The sequence below is a fragment of the Callospermophilus lateralis genome, chromosome 17 (assembly GCF_048772815.1).
Source record: "Callospermophilus lateralis isolate mCalLat2 chromosome 17, mCalLat2.hap1, whole genome shotgun sequence".
NCBI lineage: Eukaryota > Metazoa > Chordata > Mammalia > Rodentia > Sciuridae > Callospermophilus > Callospermophilus lateralis.
The window spans coordinates 50,774,682-50,797,356 of NC_135321.1; the positions used below are offsets into that span (position 1 = coordinate 50,774,682).

General features: G+C 34.5%; 1 protein-coding gene across 1 annotated transcript in view; it reads left to right on the top strand.

The window, feature by feature from the left end:
• Window positions 1-22,675, top strand: part of Smchd1 (structural maintenance of chromosomes flexible hinge domain containing 1) — a 149,632-nt gene that overhangs the window by 97,318 nt on the left and 29,639 nt on the right. Inside the window, exons 31-37 of the mRNA XM_076836989.1 lie at window positions 172-251; window positions 11,863-12,020; window positions 13,368-13,483; window positions 14,781-14,845; window positions 17,976-18,063; window positions 20,178-20,309; window positions 22,409-22,561. Of these exons, the coding sequence (XP_076693104.1) occupies window positions 172-251; window positions 11,863-12,020; window positions 13,368-13,483; window positions 14,781-14,845; window positions 17,976-18,063; window positions 20,178-20,309; window positions 22,409-22,561 (792 nt within the window). The remainder of the gene's footprint in view (window positions 1-171; window positions 252-11,862; window positions 12,021-13,367; window positions 13,484-14,780; window positions 14,846-17,975; window positions 18,064-20,177; window positions 20,310-22,408; window positions 22,562-22,675) is intronic.

Consider the following 22,675-nt stretch of genomic DNA (forward strand, 5'->3'; position numbering starts at 1 on the left):
AATTGACCAAAATGGATGACTCTTCTCTTTTGGATTACATGATTGCATAAGACATTATTTCAACTGGTGTCAGATGACAAATTTTTAGAAGTGTGTGTAAATATAACTTTTAAAATAGGAATAGATGAAAACCACTTTTTAATAAACTATTTTATTTTGTTTTGATTTTAGCTCATGCCTTCAAACCAGCAGCATAAAACAGATGAAAAGGGCAGGGCTAATTTGGGAGTGTTCATTGTTGTTGCCCCTAGGTAAGAACTCAAAGTTTGTTAGATATTGGTGTTATAGAGATTGATTTTTAAAAACATATATAATTACTAATGCTTATTAATTGTATAGGTTAAAAGGTTTTACTGTGATATATTAATACATGTATATATTAAGATTTGATCCTGTCTGTCTTCCCTTCTGTTACCCTCTTCTCTTTCCCCACTGCTCTCACCTTGTCCCCTTCCTCTCCTATAAGAGTCTCTTTTCTACTTCTAGATCATGTTGTTGTTTTTTTTCCCCTTCTTTTCCAGATCTGATAAAAAACATGTCTTTCCTTGTCTGGCTTATTTCACTTAACATGGTGTTCTCTAATTCTATCCATTTTCCTGCAGATGACATGACAATTAGTAGACGTCTCATAAGTCCATTTGATCTATAATTTAATTTTACTCTGATGTTTCAGTTGATGATTTTTGTCTTATCTGCCGGTGAGAGTAGGGTGGATGTTGAAGTCACCTACTATTATTGCATGAGGTCTTTATGTGCAGTATCATTCGTTTTATCAAATTGAATATGCCAGCATTTGGAAATATATATTTATATTATTATATCTTTTTGATAAGATATATCATTATTATCAATATCTAGTGACCACCTTAGTCTCCTGGCCAATTTTTGACTGAAGTTTGTTTTATTGGATAAGAGTATAGCTACTCCTACTTACCCAGATTCTATTATTCTATTATTCTATCATTCTATCCTATTATTCAATATTATTTTCTGTCCTTTGGGCACTTTTAGTCTGTGTCCATCTTTGCTGTTGAATAAATTGTTGAGTCCTGTTTTTTTTATCTTTTACTTCTTTGATTAATTTTTTTATTACTTGCTCCAAACATTACAATGATCTTGACATCATACATTTGATTCAAATGGGGTACGTAATCTTAATCTTATTTTTCCACGTGTACAGATTACAGGATCACATTGGTTATACGGCCACGTTTATACATAGGGCCATACTAGTGTCTATTGTATTGTGCTGCCCTTCTATCCCCCTCTCCCCTCCTCTTTCTACCCAATCTACTGTGACACATTTCTCCCTCTCTCTCTTTTTTCTTCCCCCTCACACCATCTTATATGTAATTTTGCATAACAATGAGGGTCTCCTACCATCTTCCGTGCAATTATCCTTCTCTCTCCCATTCCCACGCACCTCTCGTCCCTATTTGATGGTAATCTTCTTCTCATGCTCTTCCTCCCTGCTCTGGTTTGAGTTGCCCCCCTTATATCAAAGAAGACATTCTGCTTTTGTTTTTTAGGGATTGGCTAGCTTCACTTAGCATAATCTGCTCTAATACCATCCATTTCCCTGCAAATGCCGTGATTTTGTTGTTTTTTAGTGCCGAATAATATTCCATTGTGTATAAATGCCACATTTTTTTTATCCATTCATCTATTGAAGGGCATCTGGTTTGGTTCCACAGTCTAGCTATTGTGAATTGTGCTGCTATGAAAATTGATGTAGCTGTGTCCCTGTTGGGTACTCTTTTTAGGTCTTTTGGGAATAGTCCGAGAAGGGGAATAGGTCTAATGGTGGTTCCATTCCCAGCTTTCCAAGGAATCTCCGTACTGCTTTCCAAATTGGCTGAACCAATTTGCAGTCCCACCAGCAATGTACAAGTGTACCCTTTTCCCCACATCCTCGCCAGCACTTGTTATTGTTTGACTTCATAATGGCTGCCATTCTTACTGGAATGAGATGGTATCTTAGAGTGGTTTTAATTTGCATTTCTCTGATTGCTAGAGATGGTGAGCATTTTTTCGTGTATTTGTTGATTGATTGTATGTCCTCCTCTGAGAAGTGTCTGTTCAGATCCTTGGCCCATTTGTTGATTGGGTTATTTGTTTTCTTGTTGTTTAATTTTTTGAGTTCTTTGTATACTCTGGAGATTAGAGCTCTATCTGAAGTGTGAGGGGTAAATATTTTTTCCCAGGATGTAGGCTCCCTATTTACCTCTCTTATTGTTTCTCTTGATGAGAAAAAAGTTTTTAGTTTGAGTATGTCCCATTTGTTGATTCTTGATTTTAACTCTTGTGCTATAAGTGTCCTATTAAGGATTTTGGAGCCCGAATCCACTAGATAGAGATTAGGGCCAACTTTTTCTTCTATTAGACACAAAGTTTCTGGTTTGATTCCTAGCTCCTTGATCCATTTTGAGTTACTTTTGTGCAAGGTGAGAAAAAGGGATTCAATTTCATTTTGTTGCATATGGATTTCCAGTTCTCCCAGCACCATTTGTTGAAGATGCTATCCTTCCTCCATTGCATGCTTTTGGCACTTTTGTCTAATATAAGGTAGTTGTAATTTTGTGGATTGTTCTCTGTATCCTCTATTCTGTACCATTGGTCTACCTGCCTGTTTTGGTACCAGTACTATGCTGTTTTTGTTACTACTGCTCTGTAGTATAGTTTAAAATCTGGTATTGCTATACCACCAGTTTCACTCTTCCTGTTTAGAATTGCTTTTGCTATTCTGGGTCTTTTTCCAGATGAATTTCATGATTGCTTTTTCTATTTCTGCGAGGAATGCCGTTGGGATTTTGATTGGCATTGCATTAAACCTATAGAGTACTTTTGGTAATATGGCCATTTTAATGATATTAGTTCTGCCAATCCATGAACAAGGTATGTCTTTCCACCTTCTAAGGTCTTCTTTTATTTCTCTGTTTAGGGTTCTGTAGTTTTCATTGTATAGTCCTTTCACCTCTTTTGTTAGGTTGATTTCCAAGTATTTTATTTTTTTTTTGAGGATATTGTGAATGGGGTGGTTGTTCTCTCTACCATTTCAGAGGATTTGTCACTGATATACAGGAATGCCTTTGATTTATTTGTGTTGATTTTATATCCTGCCACTTTGCTGAATTCATTTACTAGCTCTAGAAGTTTCTTGGGTCTGCTTTTTTGGGTCTGCTAGGTATAGGATCATGTCATCTGCAAATAGTGATAATTTAAGTTCTTCTTTTCCTATCTTTATGCCTTTAATTTCTTTTGTCTGTCTAATTGCTTTGGCCAGTGTTTCGAGAACTATGTTGAACAGGAGTGGTGAAGAGAGGGCATCCCTGTCTTGTTCCAGATTTTAGAGGAAATGCCTTCAATTTTTCTCCATTCAGAATGATGCTAGCCTGAGGCTTAGCATAGATAGCTTTTACAATATTGAGGTATGTTTCTGTTATCCCTAGTTTTTCTAGTGTTTTGAACATAAAAGGATGCTGTACTTTGTTGAATGCTTTTTCTGCATCTATCGAGATGATCATATGGTTCTTATCTTTAAGTCTATTGATGTGGTGAATAACATTTATTGATTTCCGTGTATTGAACCAGCCTTGCATCCCAGGGATGAATCCTACTTGATTATGATGCACGATCTTTTTGATATGTTTCTGTATCTGCTTTGCCAGAATTTTATTGAGGATTTTTGCATCTATGTTCATTAGAGATATTGGTCTGTACAGAGTTTTCTTTCTTTGAAGTGTCTTTGTCTGGTTTAGGAATCAGAGTGATGTTGACCTTGTAGAATGAATTTGGAAGTTCTCCCTCTTTTTCTATATCCTGAAATAGCTTGAAAAGTATTGGTATTAGTTCTTCTTTAAAGGTTTTGTAAAACTCTGCTGTATACCCATGCAGTCCTGGGCTTTTCTTAGTTGGTAGTTTTTTGATGGCTTGTTCTATTTCCTCAATTGATCTTGGTCTGTTTAGATTGTGTGTATCCTCCTGACTCAATCTGGGCAGATCATATGACTTAAGAAATTTATCGATGCCTTCACTGTCTTCTATTTTATTGGAGTATAAGGATTCAAAATAATTTCTAACTATCTTCTGTATTTCTGGTGTGATATTGCCTTTTTCATCCCTTATGCTAGTAATTTGGGTTCTCTCTCTTCTTCTTCTCTTTGTTAGCATGGCTAAGGGTCTGTCAATCTTATTTATTTTTTCAAAGAACCAACTTTTAGTTTTGTCAACTTTTTCAATTGTTTCTTTTGTTTCAATTTCATTGATTTCAGTTCTGATTTTAATTATTTCTTGCCTTCTACTACTTTTGCTGTTGTTTTGCTCTTCTTTTCCTAGGGTTTTGAGATTAAGTGTGAGATAATTTATTTGTTGGTTTTTTTTCTTTTTTTAAGGAATAAACTCCAAGCAATGAATTTTCCTCTTAGAACTACTTTCATTGTGTCCCATAGATTCTGATATGTCGTGTCTGTGTTTTCATTTATCTCTAAGAATTTTTTAATTTCCTCCTTGATGTCTTCTGTAACCCATTGATCATCCAGTAACATATTATTCATTCTCCAAGTGGTATAGGATTTTTCCTTCCTTTTTTTATCGTTGATTTCCAGTTTCATTCCATTATGATCAGATAGGAGTCATGGTATTATCTCTACTCCTTTATAATTTCTAAGAGTTTGCTCTGTGACATAATATATGGTCTATTTTTGAGAAGGATCCATGTGCTGCTGAGAAAAAAGTGTAACCGCTTGATGTTGGGTGGTATATTCTATATATGTCAATTAAGTCTAGGTTATTAATTGTATTATTGAGTTCTATAGTTTCTTTATTCAACTTTTGTTTGGAAGATCTGTCTAGTGGTGAGAGAGGTGTGTTGAAGTCTCCCATAATTATTGTATTGTGGTCTATTTGACTCTTGAACTTGAGAAGAGTTTGTTTGATGAACATAGCTGCACCATTGTTTGGGGCATATATATTTATGATTGTTATGTCTTGTTGGTGTATGGTTTCCTTGAGCAGTATGTAGTGTCCTTCTTTATCCCTTTTGATTAACTTTGGCTTGAATTCTATTTTATTTGATATGAGTATGGACTCTCCTGCTTGCTTCCGAGGTCCATATGAGTGATATGATTTTTCCCAACCTTTCACCTTCAGTCTATGTATGTCTTTTCCTATCAAAGGCGTCTCCTGTAGGCAGCATATTGTTGGATCTTTTTTTTTTTTTTTTTTTTTTTTTTTGATCCATTCTATTAGCCTTGTGTCTCTTGATTGGTGAGTTTAAGTCGTTAACATTTAAGGTTACTATTGAGATATGGTTTGTACTTCCAGCCATATTTGTTTATTTATGTTACTTAACATGATTTGTTTTCCTCTTTGATTATTTTTTCCTTTACTGTACTACCTCCTGCTGTTGGTTTTCATTGTTATTTTTCATTTCCTCTTCCTGTAATGTTTTGCCAAGGATGTTTTGAAGAGCTGATTTTCTAGCTGCAAATTCTTTTAAGTTTTGTTTATCGTGGAAGTTTTTAATTTCATCTTCCATCCTGACGCTTAATTTTGCTGGATACACGATTCTTGGTTGGAATCCATTTTCTTTCAGCATTTGAAATATGTTGTTCCAGGATCTTCTAGCTTTCAGAGTCTGTGTTGAAAGATCAGCTGTTATCCTGATTGGTTTACCCCTAAATGTAATCTGCTTCCTTTCTCTTGTAGCTTTTTAAATTCTCTCCTTATTCTGTATGTTGGGCATCTTCATTATAATGTGTCTTGGTGTGGATCTCTTATGATTTTGCACATTCGGCGTCCTGTAGGCTTCTAGGATTTGGAATTCTGTTTCATTCTTCAAGTTTGGGAAGTTTTTTCATATTATTTCATTGAACAGATTGCTCATTCCTTTGGTTTGGACCTCTATACCTTCCTGTATCCCAATAACTCTTAAGTTTGGTCTCTTTATGCTATTCCATATTTCTTGGATGTTCTGCTCATGGTTTCTTAACATTCTCGATGAGCTGTCTTTGTTCTTTTCAAGTTGAAATACTTTGTCCTCATTGTCTGATGTTCTATCTTCTAAGTGTTCTACTCTGCTGGTAATAGTTTCATTTGAGTTTTTAATTTGGTTTATTGATTCCTGCATTTCCAGGATTTCTGTTTGTTTGTTTTTTTTTTTTTTTTTTTTTTTTTTATAACCTCTATCTCCCTGTATAGTTGATCTTTTACTTCTTGGATTTGTTTATGTAATCCATTGTCAAAGTGATCTTTCATTGATTTGCTGTCTAATGTCTTCCTTAAGACTCCAGATCATCTGAAGCATGTATATCCTGAATTCTTTATGTGACATTCCATCTGCTGCAGATATTACCTCTTCTAAAGTTGAGTTGAGTTGACCTGCATTGCTTGTGGTCCTTTCTTTCCTTGTCTTTTCATACTGCTCACATTTCTTTCTGCTTTGTGAAACTATTGCGTTATTGATTTCCCCCCTATATATTTATATTGCTCTTGTATAGTTCCAAAGTCTCCCTTTTGTGGAGAAAGACAATGTTAACAGTTCCCAATATCAATAGTACATCATCTAAGCACATGTTTTCCTTATTACTACATTTATAGCTAGACTCAATATCTACAAATGTTGGTTTCAATTATCATTTACAAATATAGTCATTAGTTTTATGAAAGGCATACCGTTTCTGGTAGCATGAAGAAAACTGAATTTCAGGTGTAGGATGTTATGTTTAGGGGGAAAGGAGTGAGGGTATGGGGTTAATCTAACTTAGTAACTTTGGAGAGCTCTAACCAATAGATGGGTAATTTATGGAAGAAAGTATAGATTCAAACTCCTATCTGTATTTACAAGATTACCCTACTTATAAATAGTAAAATTTAGGCGGTTGCAAGTGGGATAGAGGGAATAAGAAGGAGCAAAACAAATAACAAGGAAAGAAAGAGAAAAAAGAGAGCGGGAAAAAGAAAATAAGAGAAAAACGAAAAGAAATAAGAGGTGGGGAGGGAGGTGGGGCATATGCAATTCCTCTATATTATATTATTCTTTTGATTCAGTAGTTAAAGACCTTTTCCATGCACAATTCTTGGTTTCACCTCTGTTGAGGTTGTGAGGACCAGAGGGAGAAGGGTAGAAGAGACTGGATGAATGGATGAAAAGAGAGAGAAGAGAAAGAAAAAAAAATGTCTCTCAGAACTCTGTTTTCTTTTCTTTCAGTAAGTGGCATTATCTATTCCTAGCTTGAGTCTCTGCGTTCAGGGTGGTGCTGGTAGTCAGTGTGAGAGGACTTGAGCTTCCACCTGTGGCCTCTGTACTCTTATTCTCTAAGATGTAAACCAGGTGCCTGATCCGCTGCAGAACCGAGCTGGTAGCCACGCCCACCGGTTGATGGGTTTTAAGGGTTGGTGGGATTTTCCAAGATGAGTTACATCAGTTTTTCTCATAAGGTGTTTGATGATGTGGGGGGTGTTGGGGAGACCTTATGTTTGTCCAGAGCTCTGTCCGGTGACCGCACGGTTGGGTGGCTGGGCCCCTCCTCCAGTTGGGGTGGTCTGCCTACCGTGCAGGCGTCCACTGGGCCCCTCTGCCAGTTGTAGTGATTTTGTTATTTTTCTTCTGGTTGTTTTGAATATTCTGTGTTCATTTTTTCCTTTCAAGAGGTTTGATGGTTTACTGAACCATCTGAGACTTTTTTAATTGCTTATTTCTATCTATCTATTTTTCTAATGAGGTTTATTCGTTCTTATGCTCTTGTGATTGTATTAAACTTGCTTCCTTTTTTGAGCATAAATAAGTATGTATTTTTATTTGTTGTTTTCAGATATACATGACAGTAGGGCATATTTTGATACATTGTACTTACATGGAGTGCAAACCATTACAATTTTGATCCCATTCTTGTGGTTGATGTGGAGTTTCATATATGAGCATAGGAAATTATGTCTGATTCATTCTGTCTTTCCTGTTCCTATCCTTCCTCCCTTCCTTTCATTCCCCTTTGTCTAATCCATTGAACTTCTATACTTCCCCTCCCTACCCTCCTTTGTTACAGGTTTCATCCACATATCAGAGAGAACATTTGACCTTTGGTTTGGGAAAACTGGCTTATTTCACTCAGCATTATCCCTCTACAGTTCCACCCATTTACTGTCAAATGCCATAATTTCATTCTTCTTCATAGCTGAGTAATATTCCATTGTATATATATATAAGGGCATCTAGGTTGGTTTCATAGCTCAACTATGGTGAATTGAGCTGCTATAAACATCATGTGGCTATGTCACTATAGTATGCTGATTTTAGATTCTTTGGGTATTAGCTGAGAAATGGGATGACTGGGTCAAATGGTGGTTGCATTCCAAGTTTTCTGAGGAATCTCCATACTGTTTTTCAGAGTGATTGCACCAGATATGAAATGTATTCTATATATGTTGGGTTTTAGTAATCATAAATTCACTTAATTTATGCTTATCTTGAAAGGTCTTCATTTTCCTTTGATTTTAAAGGATAGCTTTGCTGGGTATATAGTAAGCTATGTTGGACTTATTTTCTTTCATTTTTCTGTATTTTGGTGGATTAACTATAATTTGCCCTGGAAAGTTCCTTTGTTGGTCATGTTTGTTTGGAGTTCTAAATGCCTCCTTTACCTGGATATCCATATCTTTCCAAATATTTGAGAAATTTTCTGCTACTATTTCACTGAATAGGTTTTCTTTGCCTTTTTCTCTAACTCAATTCCTTGTTTATTCCAATTATACATATATGTGATCTTGTAGTGGTGTGTCCCATGGATATGTATGTTCTGTTTTTTCTTATTTTTTCTTTATTACTGTCTGAATAATAATAATTTTAATCTGTGATATTCTTTTTTTAATTAGCTTTTTATTTCCAAGGTTCTGTTCGTTTTCAAAAAAAATTCTCTTCATTGAATTGCTCTTTCATATCCTAAATAGTCTTTCTTAATTCATTTAACAGTATGTTTGTATTCTCTTTAATTTCATTGATCATTTTTAAATCATGCTTTTGAATTTTTTCTCCAGCACTTTATTCACTCAGTATCTTTAGTCAGTTGCCAGAAAATTAGGAATTTGAGGGGCACATCATATTTTTATGCTTTCTTAATGGCCAGCCTACTCTTGATGATGCACTTCTGGGATATCTGTTTGTTGTGTAGTGTTGAGTTTAATTCCAATTGACCTTCATAGAGCTGTTTTCCTGTGACTTCTTTAGCTATGATCTGCGGATTTTGACACTGTAAGAGCCTGAGGCCATGCTTTCCCTATAGGTCTTGCAAGAATGGCATCCTCTGATAGGCAGGAGTGATATGGATAGCTGAATATATGCAATGCAACCTCTGTGGTTATTCCTTTGATCTTGTTGGAAGCATATGGTCTGATAGGTTATATAAGCAATCTATGCCAAGGTCCCTCATAGGTGCCATGTCCACAACCTTTTTTTATTCCATTTTTTTTTTAATGAAATGTCTAGAATAGGCAAATCTACAGAGACAAAAGATGGTTGCCTATGGCCAGGGAGAGGAGGCTTTGGTGGGGAAACTGGGAGTGACTACAACTGCACAGAAGATTTAGAGGTAGTGACCAAAGTGTTCTCAAGTGGTATATCTACACCTTTGTGTTATTTCTCTCTGCTTTTCCTAAGAGGGTGAATATATAGAAACAGGACTTCAGGTCCCCACTTTGTTTTGCCTCCTTTATGCTCGGTCATCAGGTGGAGATTTTTATCTCCCCTATTCTTTAAGTTGAAGTACCTGCCACAGGACTGGGTCATGTGTGTAGTAAAGTGCTACATCTCTCACTCGGGCTAGGAAGGTAGCTCAGTGGCAGAACATCCACCCAACATGCTTGAAGTATGAGGCTTTATCCCCAACATGACATAGAAAAAAGAAGGCAATAACATCAGCTAAATAAAAGCAAACTAGATAAAGAAATAAAGTTTAAAAACTCAGTAACCACAACCACAGCACCAACAACAGAAAAGAAAGTAGAAAAGATAAGATAGAATAAACAACAGTTAAAATAATAATGAAGATGAAATTAGGCCTGGGGGTGTAGCTCAGTGGTAGAGCACTTGCCTAATATGTGTGAGGCACTGGGTTTGATTCTCAGCACTGCATAAAAATAACTAAAGGTATTGTGTCTATATACAGCTTAAAAATTAAAAAAATAGATAAAATTAATTTTAAGAAGTGGAAAAGGAAAGAAGAATTATTAAATTTTTTTTTGTAGTAGTGTATGGACAGAATGCCTTTATTTTATTTATTCTTACGCGGTGCTAAGGATTGAACCCAGTGCCTCACATATGCTAGGCAAGTGCTTTACCACTGAGCCACAGCCACAGCCTTGAAAGAAGAATTTAAAAGGATAAAAAATTGAAGTATTTGTAAAGTAAAAATGATTTTTTTAAATGAGAAAAATGAAAGGAAAAAATATTAAAATGAGAAGAGAGAATACACATACACACAATGCAATGATAACCAAAAAAAGTCTTAAAAAATAAAAATTTTCTCTTTGCTAAAGTGATCAATTGTGCATACAAGAGTAGATAATCACAATCTTTGCTGATTTTCAGAGCTTCTTTCCTTCGTCTTAGGCTATGAGCCCTTTGGAGAAAGCAAAGCCTGAAAGGGTCTTATCCCCTTCTTTTGGTTGTGTTGTTTCTAGGTGACCAGCTGGACTGGTTTGTGGCTGGAACTAGTTGAAATACATCTCAGCTTCCCTGCACATCTGTACAAACTTGAGAACTGCAGAACTCCTCCAACAATGATATGCTCCATAGCTATTCGCTCTGTGCACTTCAAGGACAGGCCTGATTTAAATACTGCAGCATGTCAGGATCCCTGGCACTTTTTTCAGTCCACTTGGAGGGCAGAGAGACGCTGTGGTCCTATAATAGTCCAGGTTGGGGCAGGGGGGCAATGATGAGTCCCACACGATCCAGTACCCATGACTCTTGGGTTCTGAGACAACTCCCATGCACAATCACACTACACTGGTTTTTTTTTTTTGGCATTCCAAGCTGCTAGTCTTAAATGGGAAATTATCTTGGTTTCCTTAAACTTCCCTTTAGCATCACAGATCTGTTTCCCACCACTGTAGAGTTCTCAGGTGTTATTTCAGTGGCTTTGCTCTGAGTCTAAACTGAATTTCAAAGCAGATACCCACTGGGTCAGTGAGGTAATATTGCTCTTCAGTAATGTTGCTGTGGGCTCCAAGGAGACAGTAAAATATAGAGGCCTTACACTTGCAGAGAGGCAGACTCAGACAAGACCTACTCAAGATGGCTCCCTGTTATAGCACTGTATCTGCTACAAAGTGCAGGGAACTTTTCCAGAGCCAGATTGCTATGACAATTCTGGGTTTTCTCTTTGTTCAAAATGGAGTTTTCTGCACAGTGCCAAATTCTGTACTAGTGCTGCTCACTTGAACTCTACCTCATTACTTCTACCCCACTTGCTGCCAAGGAGCATGCTCTAGGGTATTCTATCTTACCTCTGTTCATCTATCCAAAGTCTCTGGGTTTCTCCACATTTCTTGACTACTATCCACAGTCACCTACCTCAGTAAACAGATGCTCTCAGTGGTTTTGATTCTGTCTCATGGAGAAGCAAGTAAATAAAGGGTAACTCTAATTTGCCATCTTCGATCATGATTTTTCTTATTACTTGCTGAGGTTAAGAATAATAACCATCCTTTTTTTTAGTGTTAAGACAGGAAGTGGAACTGAGTAGAAACAGATTCCCTAAAAGAGTTAAAACTTTGCATAAATTGTCTTCAGATTTTTAGGTCATAACTAATGTAATTTGAATTTTTATCCTTCCCTGCCCCCTTAATTTTTTTTGTTTTTGTTTTTAGGGGAGAACATATTATGCAGGTTAAAGCTGTCTATAACAAGAGTACTATAGAAGGACCTATAATTAAGTTAATGATTCTTCCAGACCCTGAGAAACCCATTCGTCTCAATGTTAAATATGACAAAGATGCTTGCTTTTTAGCAGGGGGTGTTTTCACTGGTGAGCATTTGACAGTATTTAAATAAAACTGTAACTATAATTTGCCTTGTAATAACATCAGTGGGATAAATTATTTATGTTTGGTCCTCAGCATGATTAAAAATAATGCATGTCATTGCCTTTTAAATGGCGAAATACTTACCACTTTTGCTATGCCTACTCTTATCTCTTTGTCCCGTGTCCTTTAATAGTGAGCTGAAGGTTCATATATAAACTGGTAACCAGAGACAAGCAATTCAGTTGATGTTTGTACACTGAGTTATGAAATTCTATTAAAAAAATAAGAAGTAAATGGTGAGAACTATGGAGCTCTGTTTCATTAAATATGTTGTGATGTTATACCCATCAGAACCAGAATCAGCCACTTAACTTAATTTGGGTGGAAATAGCATCTCATCAAGATTTAAGATATTTCAAAACAACAAATGTTTACTATGTTGGGCTTCTAGTTACAGTCATTAATATTAAAGTATTCAATGAATACAGTGGGTAAGCAGAAATTTTTAACATAGTGTAGCTCTTGCTAAGTCCAAAGGAAATTAGTATTTGTTTTATACAGGTAATTTTCTGGAAAACTCCTCTTATTGAAGGGATAAGTGCCTGAACATAGTTATAAGCACTAAAAGAGAAGCATACCAAAAAGTTTAGATTTTTAATGTTTTAACAATAATTTTAATAAATTGCATATGTTATATACATTGCCTTTTATAACAGCTTTATAGATTGTGTTAAATCTCTTTGGGGGGAATAAAGCTGGTTTCTTATAATTAAAAACTCTAATAGGTGCCAAATAAATTACAAATTGTAAATATAATGAGACTATTATATATAATAAAACTTTAGCTATTATAAAAGTCATATAAAGTAAACATTCTGTTCTTGGAATACATAAAGCATATGTTTTGACTAACTGACCTAATTCTTTTTTGGGGGGCTGAGTATGGGGGTTGAACTCAGGGGTACTCAAACCACTGAGCCACATCTCCAGCCCTATTTTGTACTGATGTAGAGACAAGGTCTCACTGAGTTGCTTAGTGTACCTCACTTTTTTGAGGAAGCTGGCTTTGAACTTGCCACCCTCCTGTCTCAGCCTCTGGGATTATAGGTGTGTGCCAACACACCTGGCCAACTGACCTAGTTCTAAATTGCTGAGTATACACAAGTTGGCCATTTTGGTCTTGCATGCTAGAATTTATAGCATGGTGGACTAAAAATCAGTGAAGGGCTTATTAGGAGCAAAGATATTTCTTAGATTTCTAGAGGAGAACTTGATGTTCAGATTTAGCACTAGAGTTTTTTTCTGTTACAGTTAGTTAGTAAAATACATGTTTATGTTTATCATGGCAGATTTTATGGTTAGTGTTATTTCTGAAGATGACAGTATCATTAAAAATATCAACCCAGCACGTATTTCCATGAAAATGTGGAAGCTGGTAAGCAGTATGAACCGACCACCAGCAAATGTGAGTAATGGGAACCATTTTTAAAAGTTAAAAATAGCCCTTACATTTAAGTTATAATTAAATCTAGTGTAAAATGCAACATGTCTATATTTGAGAATTGAGAATTAATATACTCTATTACTTGGGATTAAAAAAATATGCATCAGTATATGTTTCAAAGTTAAGTGTTGAAGATATTGGGGGGTTTTTTGTTTGTTTTAATGGGCTCTCACTATGTTGTCAGGGCTGATCTTTCTTAAACATCCAGTCCTGCCTCAGCCTTCCAGATAGCTGGAATTATAGATGCACACCATTGCACGTAGCTTGTTGATGCTATTGAAATACAGTAGCTTACATTGTGATTTTTTTTATCATGTTAAGATATTTTACACTATTTTGTAAAATAGAAAAAGCCATTAAATATCACCAAGGGTTAACATAGAAAATGAGAGAGCAAAGAGATATTGATAAACTATAAGGCAGATAAACATAGGGAGAAGAGCTTGAGGGTGTAGAACATTGCTGTTCAGTATAAATATCATAGGTGGCATTTAAATCTTCTAGTAACTACATTAAAAAGGTAAAAAGAAATAAGTAAAATTAATTTAAATTGTTTTTAATCATAAAATATCAAAAGTATGAATAATTACCATTTAAGCATGTATTCAGTATTTTTAAATTTATTAATGAGATTTTACATTCTTTTTATCTTAAACCTTATCAATTCAGACCAGCTATATATTGAATGCTTAATAATTAAGCTCCATACAGCTATTGGCTTCCATAGTGGATAGTAAAAATTTGAGTTAAATATCAAATTGGAAACTAAATTTTAAAATTTGTCAGAATGTCCCATTTTCATAATCCACTTCCGCATTTACGGTTTATCACATTATCTTTTTTAGAAACTAGCTTGTTTGATAGTCCCAAAATTTACCATGGTTTCAGCAACCATGATCTTCACTCATTCAATTTATACCAGTAAGACAGTGAAACTGCTAGTACTTTAAAATGTTGTCATCAGTATAGAGATCTATTATATACCTTTAAAAAATATATATATTATTAGTTGTAGGTAGACACAGTATATTTATTTGATTTTTATGTGGTGCTAAGGATTGAACCCAGTGCATCACACATGCTAGGTGAGTGCTCTACCACTGAACCATAACCCCAGCCCCTGCTATATACATTTTAATGGATGTTTCTTTGTGAATTTTTTCATTGTCTTGCATATTTTATAAAGATACATGTGTGTGTAAGTTTTCATTCTGAATTGACTTTATTTTTTCCCCTTTTCTCCTACTCTCCTTTCTAGGCAGAAACATTTAGTTGTAATAAAATAAAAGACAATGACAAGGAAGATGGTTGCTTCTATTTCAGGTATTTTTAAAATCATTTTCATGCCTGACTTATTACAAAAGTAATTCTCCCTTAGAGACATTTGCCTGCTTATCTAAGGAAAGTAATTTATGATTTTGTTATTGGGTAGGGTTTTTTGGGGGGCGGGGGAAGATGTGTTTTGTTTTGTTTTTAATAGACTTTTGTAATATGGTTTGGGGAAAGATTTTTGTGATGGTCCATATCAGTATTAGAAACTTTGAAAGTCATGAGACTTCCTTTATATTATCAAGGTATGGTTTTTTATTATATAGGAAATTTTTATTCTAAGATTTTATGAAGTAAGATTGAACTGGCTTCTACTGTTTATGTGACTTTGATCTGTTGCTCCTTCATTCTGGACCACCATTCTAAAATTTGAAAAATGTTTTGAAAGGACTATGTCTAAGATTTCTTTTTTCTTTCCCCTCCCTCACAAGGTTTCTTTGTAAGTTCTTTACATTAATGTCAATGGAGTAAAAAATGATTATTATGTTTGTTCAGTGCCTTTTCATACTGATAAAGGACCAGGTTTAGATTTCTAAAAATTCTCAATCGGTGATACTTTTTGTTTAAAATAAAAAATGTCCACTGAATGTATGCTTGTCAAGGCAATGTCAATGTGGCTATCAATGATTGTGAACATTCAAGTTATATAATTTTCTATGACAGACCAATAGCAGAATGTTCAGACCAGCCTCTGTCCTTGGACCAACATTGCCTTCAGTCTTTTAAATATGCCCAAATTATTATAGAAGCTGATTTAGACATTCTAAAAGGGGCATACTGCTATCTTTTCAATCTGTTAAATTGTTATATGAAGTCTATTAACATGCAAGAATTGGGCTATTTTATGGTATTCCAAAATATGTAGTTTTGTTAGGTCTTATTTTAGCAACCCAGAGCATCAGTTTGAAGAAACCTTTTAATCTTTTTATTTTTTTGTTTTTTTAGAGAGGAAAATTTTATTTCGAGACTCTCTGTTTCAGAAGTCCATTTTATTTATTTACTTTTCAATTTTTTAAAATTATTGATGGACCTGTATTATATTCATTTATTTATATACAGTACTGAGAATTGAACCCAATGCCTCACACATGTGAGGCAAACACTCTTATAACTGACCTACAACCCCAGCCCTCCATCCATTTTAATAAATCTTAAAAATAATCATGTTTTGGAACTAAGTAGAGGTGGTTACTTACATAACAGTGTGCATGTACTATCAATGAATGATACATCTTAAAATTGTTAATTTTATGTTCTATGAATTTTACCTTATTAAAAATTATCACATTCTATCATTGTTTAATATATGCTTACATATATTAATTGTGTTTGAATAAATGAAAATAATATTTAGGTTCCTAATGCGTCTGTGTTCCTAACCCAAACTGTGTTTGGGGTTGTACATATAATCTTGTTTAATTTTTTAATCTTTTTGAAAGTGAGATACAGTACCCAAGAAATACAAAAAGCAGGATATATGCAGCATTGTGATTTTGCCCAAAGTGAATGTACACCCTTTACTAAAGTCAAGAAGTAATGCCATTGTCATGGAAGCCCCACCTCCTTCTTCTTCCACTTATTACCTCCTTTCTTCCTGCTTTGTGTGTTGTACACACACATAAAAATCTCTCCTGACTTGATTTTCGTTGGAGTTCTTTTGAGCATGTATACTAGTCTCTTGGATTTGGTTGTATTGTCTTTAGTTTTGAACAATTGTCAATCACTATCTCATCAGGTGTTTCTTCTGTAAGTTTGTTAGCCTTTTTCACAGTGTGCTCTGTTACTGTCTTCTCTATTTTCCATTCTTTTCTGTCTTCTCATACTATTGACTTTGAACTATCTTCAGGTAACTAATTCCATATGCAGTAGGATTTCATTTGCTGTTAAGTCCATCTTTTGAGTTACATAATCTTTCAATTATTTGACATTTTTTGTTCTCATACTTACGTTTAAGGGGTTTTGTTTGTTTGTTTGTTTGTTTTTGAGACAAGGTCTTGCTGTTACCCAGGCTGTTCTCAAACTCATGTGCTCAAGCATTCGTCTCACCTCAGCCTCCTGAATATCTGGGACTACAAGGCACTTAAAACTATTCTTGGCTTACATTTAACATTTTTTTTTAAAGGTCCAGTTGTCTGCATTTTAGTCTTGTCTTTTATCAACCTGAGTAGTAATAGTCAGTGCACAGTTCCTATAGGTCATTTTTTATTTTCTCTTGTTCTATTGATATTTTAGTCTATTTATTGCCTCTTTATTATTTTGCTATTGTATCAGACATTTTTATTTATTAATATGTATGGAAATAATATATGCCTGGGATAATAATCTTTCCCCAGAGAAAGGTTTACATTTGTCTCTGTCAATTTGCATTTCCCTTGAAAGCCTGTCTACTTTAGGTCTACCTATGTTCCTAGAATTCTCTCCCAGGAATAAAGCAGCTTTATATGTGAAACTTATCTACCAGGGTTTTTATCCTATCTTATTATATGATACTGAGTCCTCTTTATGCTTTGTTAACTCTGGAGCATCTTCCAACAAACATTTTTTACATGGCTGTTTTCATCATGACAGACCAGTTGGAAGCAGGTCTTGTTTAATTTTTAAATTCATTCATTCATTCATTCATATTTTCATTGGGTTAAATTATAACTATGTTTGTGTTCCTAGTAGGAACATTAGTTAAGAAATCAAATTACAGTAAATAACTTGGATATATTGTCAGATATTTAGACAACTGTTTGAATAGAAAATAAAGCAACATAGAAGATCAGCAAGATGACTCATAATTTTGAAATATAAAACCATTCTTTGGAAATTTATAATGTAGAAGTGAAACAAAATTCACTTGACCTATATACTTTATCATATTTTGTGTGCTTGCTACTGTATTCCTATTTCCATTCTTATTATATCCAGAGCCTTTGTTTTGTGAAAGAATGTACAAGTAAAGGGGACCTGGGATTTAACTTAATATATGATATTTGTTGAACAAATGAAGGCAAATATAATATTAGTAATTATCTTATTACTATTAATTAACTTTTTGTGAAAGGAAATGTTGATGCTTTGAATTTCTTTCTCCTTTATTTACATTGTCAAAAACCTTACCACTTCCTTTTCAATCTAGGGATAAAGTAATTCCAAACAAAGTGGGGACATACTGTATCCAGTTTGGTTTTATGATGGATAAAACAAATGTTCTCAGCAGCGAACAGGTTTGCTTACTTTCTTTATATATTTTGATTAACTTTACATTTTTCTCTTAGTTTATGAATAAAGTATTTAGTTGAAAAGTGAATTAATTATTGGATGCAAGGTATAAATCCAGTATTCCCCCCTTATTTATTGAAGACACATACCAAGATCCCCAGTGGGTACCTGAAACCATGCATAGTACCAACTACTATATATACTGTTTTTTTCTTGTATTTACATTCCTAAAATAAAGTTTAGTTTATAAACTAGATACAATAGGAGATTCACATGAACAATTTTAGCAGTATTCAATTAAAAAATAAAAGTTGATTCATGTGTGGGTTGGTTTTTGTTGTTTTTGCAATAGAATCTTGCTGAGTTGCTCGTGCTGGCCTTGAATTTGTAATTTTTCTATCTTTACCTCCCAAGTAATTGGGATCATAGGCATATGGCACCATGTCCAGCTAAAAATTATTTAAAATTTAGGAATTGTTAATTTCTGAAATTTTCCATTTAATACTTTTGGACCACGGTTGACCTCAGGCAACTGAAACTACTGAGAACAAATCTATGGAAAAGGGGGAGGGTGTATATCATGGTAAAGTTTCTCATGTTAATCATACATGAGAAATTTTTAGTTGATGACATTTCAGTTATTAGTATACTAAGTAGTGAAGTTCAAGTTAATTCTAACATATGTCATTTCTATTTAATTTTTTCAATGTACTGAATTTTTAAAAAATACTTAAACTCTCTAAGTGCTTCTCAGTTTGTTTTTAGATGCTTATTTTATTAAAAAATTAATCTGGCATAGCTTTTATTCTGAACTTTTTAAGTAAATTACTTTTAACTGTCCAATTCAATTGGATAGACATTCCTGAAACTTAAAAAAAATGTAGAAATTAAGAGCAGATTTGATATTGAAATTTAGGGCAAGGAGCAGGAGGTTGTGATTGTAAAAGGATAGCATGGGTGACAGGATAGTTCTGTGTCTTAATTGGGTTGGCAGTTACACAGTCATGCATGTGATAAAATGAGTTGCCCCCCACACACCTCTAAATATATTCTGTGTTAACATGTAGATTTTAATGTTGTGTTATAGTTATGCAGGATACCACTGTAGATGAGTAACTAAAGAGTACAAGCCATTTTCCTGTGTATTTATTGGCAAATTATTATGAATATTTAGTTATTTCAGAATTTAAAGTTTTAAGAAAAGAAACTTGCCCAGAAGTGACCCGCACCATTCCCTCAAACTTCGTTGACAGTGACTACTTGCATGACCACACATAGCTGCAAGAACTCTGGGAAAATTGGAAGGAGAAAAATATTTTGACAGTATATTTTTTTTTTCTATTGCTGTAACAAAAACCCAAGGTGTGATATTTTATAAAGAAAAGAGTTTTATTTAGCTCACAGTTTTGGAGGCTGGAAGTTGAGGATCGGGCCACACCATCTATTTGGCACCTGGTGAGGGCTCCTTTGGCTGCACCACAACATGGTAGAGAGGCAGGAAGGGAAATGGCCTCATGCAGAACAGGGCAAGCTTGAGTGGGGTGGCTTCACTTTGTTGTTTGTTTATTTTAATTCTTTTTAGTTATACAGGACAGTAAGATCTATTTTGACATATATATATGGGGTATAACTTCCCATTTTTGTGGTTGTACATGAGTTATACTGGTTGTGTATTCATATAGGAACGTAAGAAAGTTATATCCAATTCATTCTACTGTCATTCCCATCCTTCCTCCCTTCGCTCTCCCCCACTCTACCCTGTGCAATCTGGAGAATCTCTCCCCTACCCACTACCCCCTCCCTAATGTGAGTCATCATCTACATATCAGAGGAAACATTCAGCCTTTGGTTTGGGGGAATTGGCTTATTTCACTTAGCATGATCGTCTCTAGTTCCATCTATTTAGCAGCAAATGCCATAATTTCATTCTTTTTTATGGTTGAGTAATATTCCATTGTGTATCTGTACCACTAAAGTAAATTACTTTCAAGAGATTAATAAAAATGAATTTTAGATGGTAATATTTAATTTAGTATATGCCATCATTTTTTATTGTCTTTCTGTCAAATGGTAAAACATTAATAAGTTATTGTTCAGTATGATTCTTTTGTTTTATAAGGTTATGATTGATGTTCTACCTAATCAGCCTGTGAAGTTGGTTCCTGAAATTCAGCCAGCTACTCCAGCTGTTTCTAATGTTCGCTCAGTTGCCAGTAGGACCTTGGTTAAGGATTTACGCCTCAGTATCACGGTAATATTATCTTCTTTCAAAACTACAAAGGGATAACAAGAAAAAATTGTCTTTGATGTTTGGGTCCAGAAGTTGTTATAGAGTCACATTATTGAGTTTAAGCTTAAATGGAAAACTTGTGCAGATGAATTAAGTATTTTTAAGCATTTTTGTGTTTGGATATGACTAGAAAATGCATAACATTGTAAATAAAATAAATTCAGATATACTAATAACTGACTCAAAATGCAGAAATCTGCCTACTTTTTCTTTAATTTTTTTTTAGATATACATAACAGTATATTCTGACATTATATACATGGAGTATAAGTTAGCATAATTAGGATTCCATTCTTGCAGTTTAACATGATGTGAAGTTTCACTGGCCATGTATGCATATATGGACATAGGAAAGTTATATCCGATTCATTCTCCTGTCCCTTCCTTCCTCTGACTAATCTAATGAACTTCTATTCTTCCCTCCCTCCCCTTACTACGTGTCAGCATCCACTCATCAGAGAGAACACTCAGCCTTTGGCTTTTTTGAGTTTGGCTTATTTCACTTAGCATGATAGTCTCCAGTTCCCTCCATTTACTGGCAAGTGCCATAATTATTATTTATGGCTGAGTAATACTCCGTTGTGTATATATACCACATTTTCTTAATCCATTCATCTGAACTTAGTTGGTTCCCCAGCTTAGCAATTGTGAATTGAGCTGGTATAAACATTGATGTGACCGCATCACTGTAATATGCTGATTTTAAGTCCTTTGGGCATGTACTGAAAAGTGGGATAAGTGGGTCAAATGGTGGTTTAATTCCAAGTTTCCTAAGGAATCCCCTTAAAGCTTTCCATAGTAGTTGCACCCTATGACAGTGTATGGAGCAAACCTTTTTACCCACATCCTCACCAACATTTATTGTTACTTGTATTCTTGATAATTGCCATTCTGACTAGAGTGAGATGGAATCTCAGTGTAGTTTTAATTTGCATTTCTCTAATTTCTGCCTTACCTTTCCTATTTCATGTATGTGTTGTAAAGGTTTGTGAACCATATTGATTTCTCAATGCCTGATTCACAGAAGAGATAGACAAAGATAGTTACATTTTTTTTAAGAGATCTCTGATGACTGATCAGTTACATTTTTTTAAAGAGATCTCTGATGACTGATCGTTATTAATCCATTAAGTTCCAAATTTTCGGTTCTTTGAATATTTAAATGAAATTGACACAGGTACATTAAAAGGTTGGAAATGATATTAGTTAATATATTCAATACATTACAATATTATATACTATGTTTTAAGTTTTTTAAAGTGTCACACATCTAGGATGATGGGACAAAATGCCTTAAGGAAGAAAATCAGAGCTTCTCAAGGCTGCTGATTACCTGTTCATTAAGCAGCAACAAAACTACCAAAAATATTAACAAAAATATAAAAAGCGGAATCAAGGGCCTGGGTATGTAGCCAGCATTTGCCTAGCAAGTGCAAAAGCCCTGAGTTTGATCCTCAGCACCATAGAAAAACACAGTAGTGAGACTATATCTTAATGGAAAATATGGCTGGTTCAATACGTAACTCCTTTTATAAAAGTTTATGTTCCCATTTTTTAGACAAGTGAGTGGTTCTGACTTCTCTTCCCTAACATCTTGTCAGGGTAAATGGTGACATGTAAGTACTTCAAGTGTCTGCATTCATAAGCATACCAAAAATTGCCTGAAGAGTATAATTTACACAGGTCTGATGCTGTTGAAGTTACTAAAAAACAACTTAAAAGTGCTATAAATTCATAATACCTTTTTGTTACTGATGACTTTTTCACAGCAGTAGATGCTAAGATACATAATATGAAATTTTAAATGAGAGTTCTTACAATTGAGAAAGTTAGGAACCATTGTATTAGAAACCGTTGTCTCTGGTTAAATGGTTTCTGGAACTATTTCCTGTATGTGGACCACAAACTTAGGACTGAATTCCATGTTTGAATTTAAAAGGATGAGGATAATTTCTTGCTGGGGCTCTATAAATATGTGTCTTATTTCTGATTCATACATGTCCTTCCCTGGATTTAGTCTTCTAACCAATAACTAATAGTTATTTTCTATTTCTTTTAAGGATGAATATGGCAATCATACTGGAATAAATTTGGTTGGCACTATAGTAGCTACCATTAAAGGTTTTCATGAGGAAGACACTGATACTCCACTCTTTATCGGGAAAATTAGAATACTTGAATTTCCCTTTGTGAATGGTTCAGCTGAAATCACGGTAAATGTTTATATCTTTTGGTAGATAAGATTTCTGCACTTAACATTTTCTTCTTCTTTTTTTTGTTTTTTGTTTTTTGTTCTACTTAGTTGTACATGGCAGCAGAATACATTT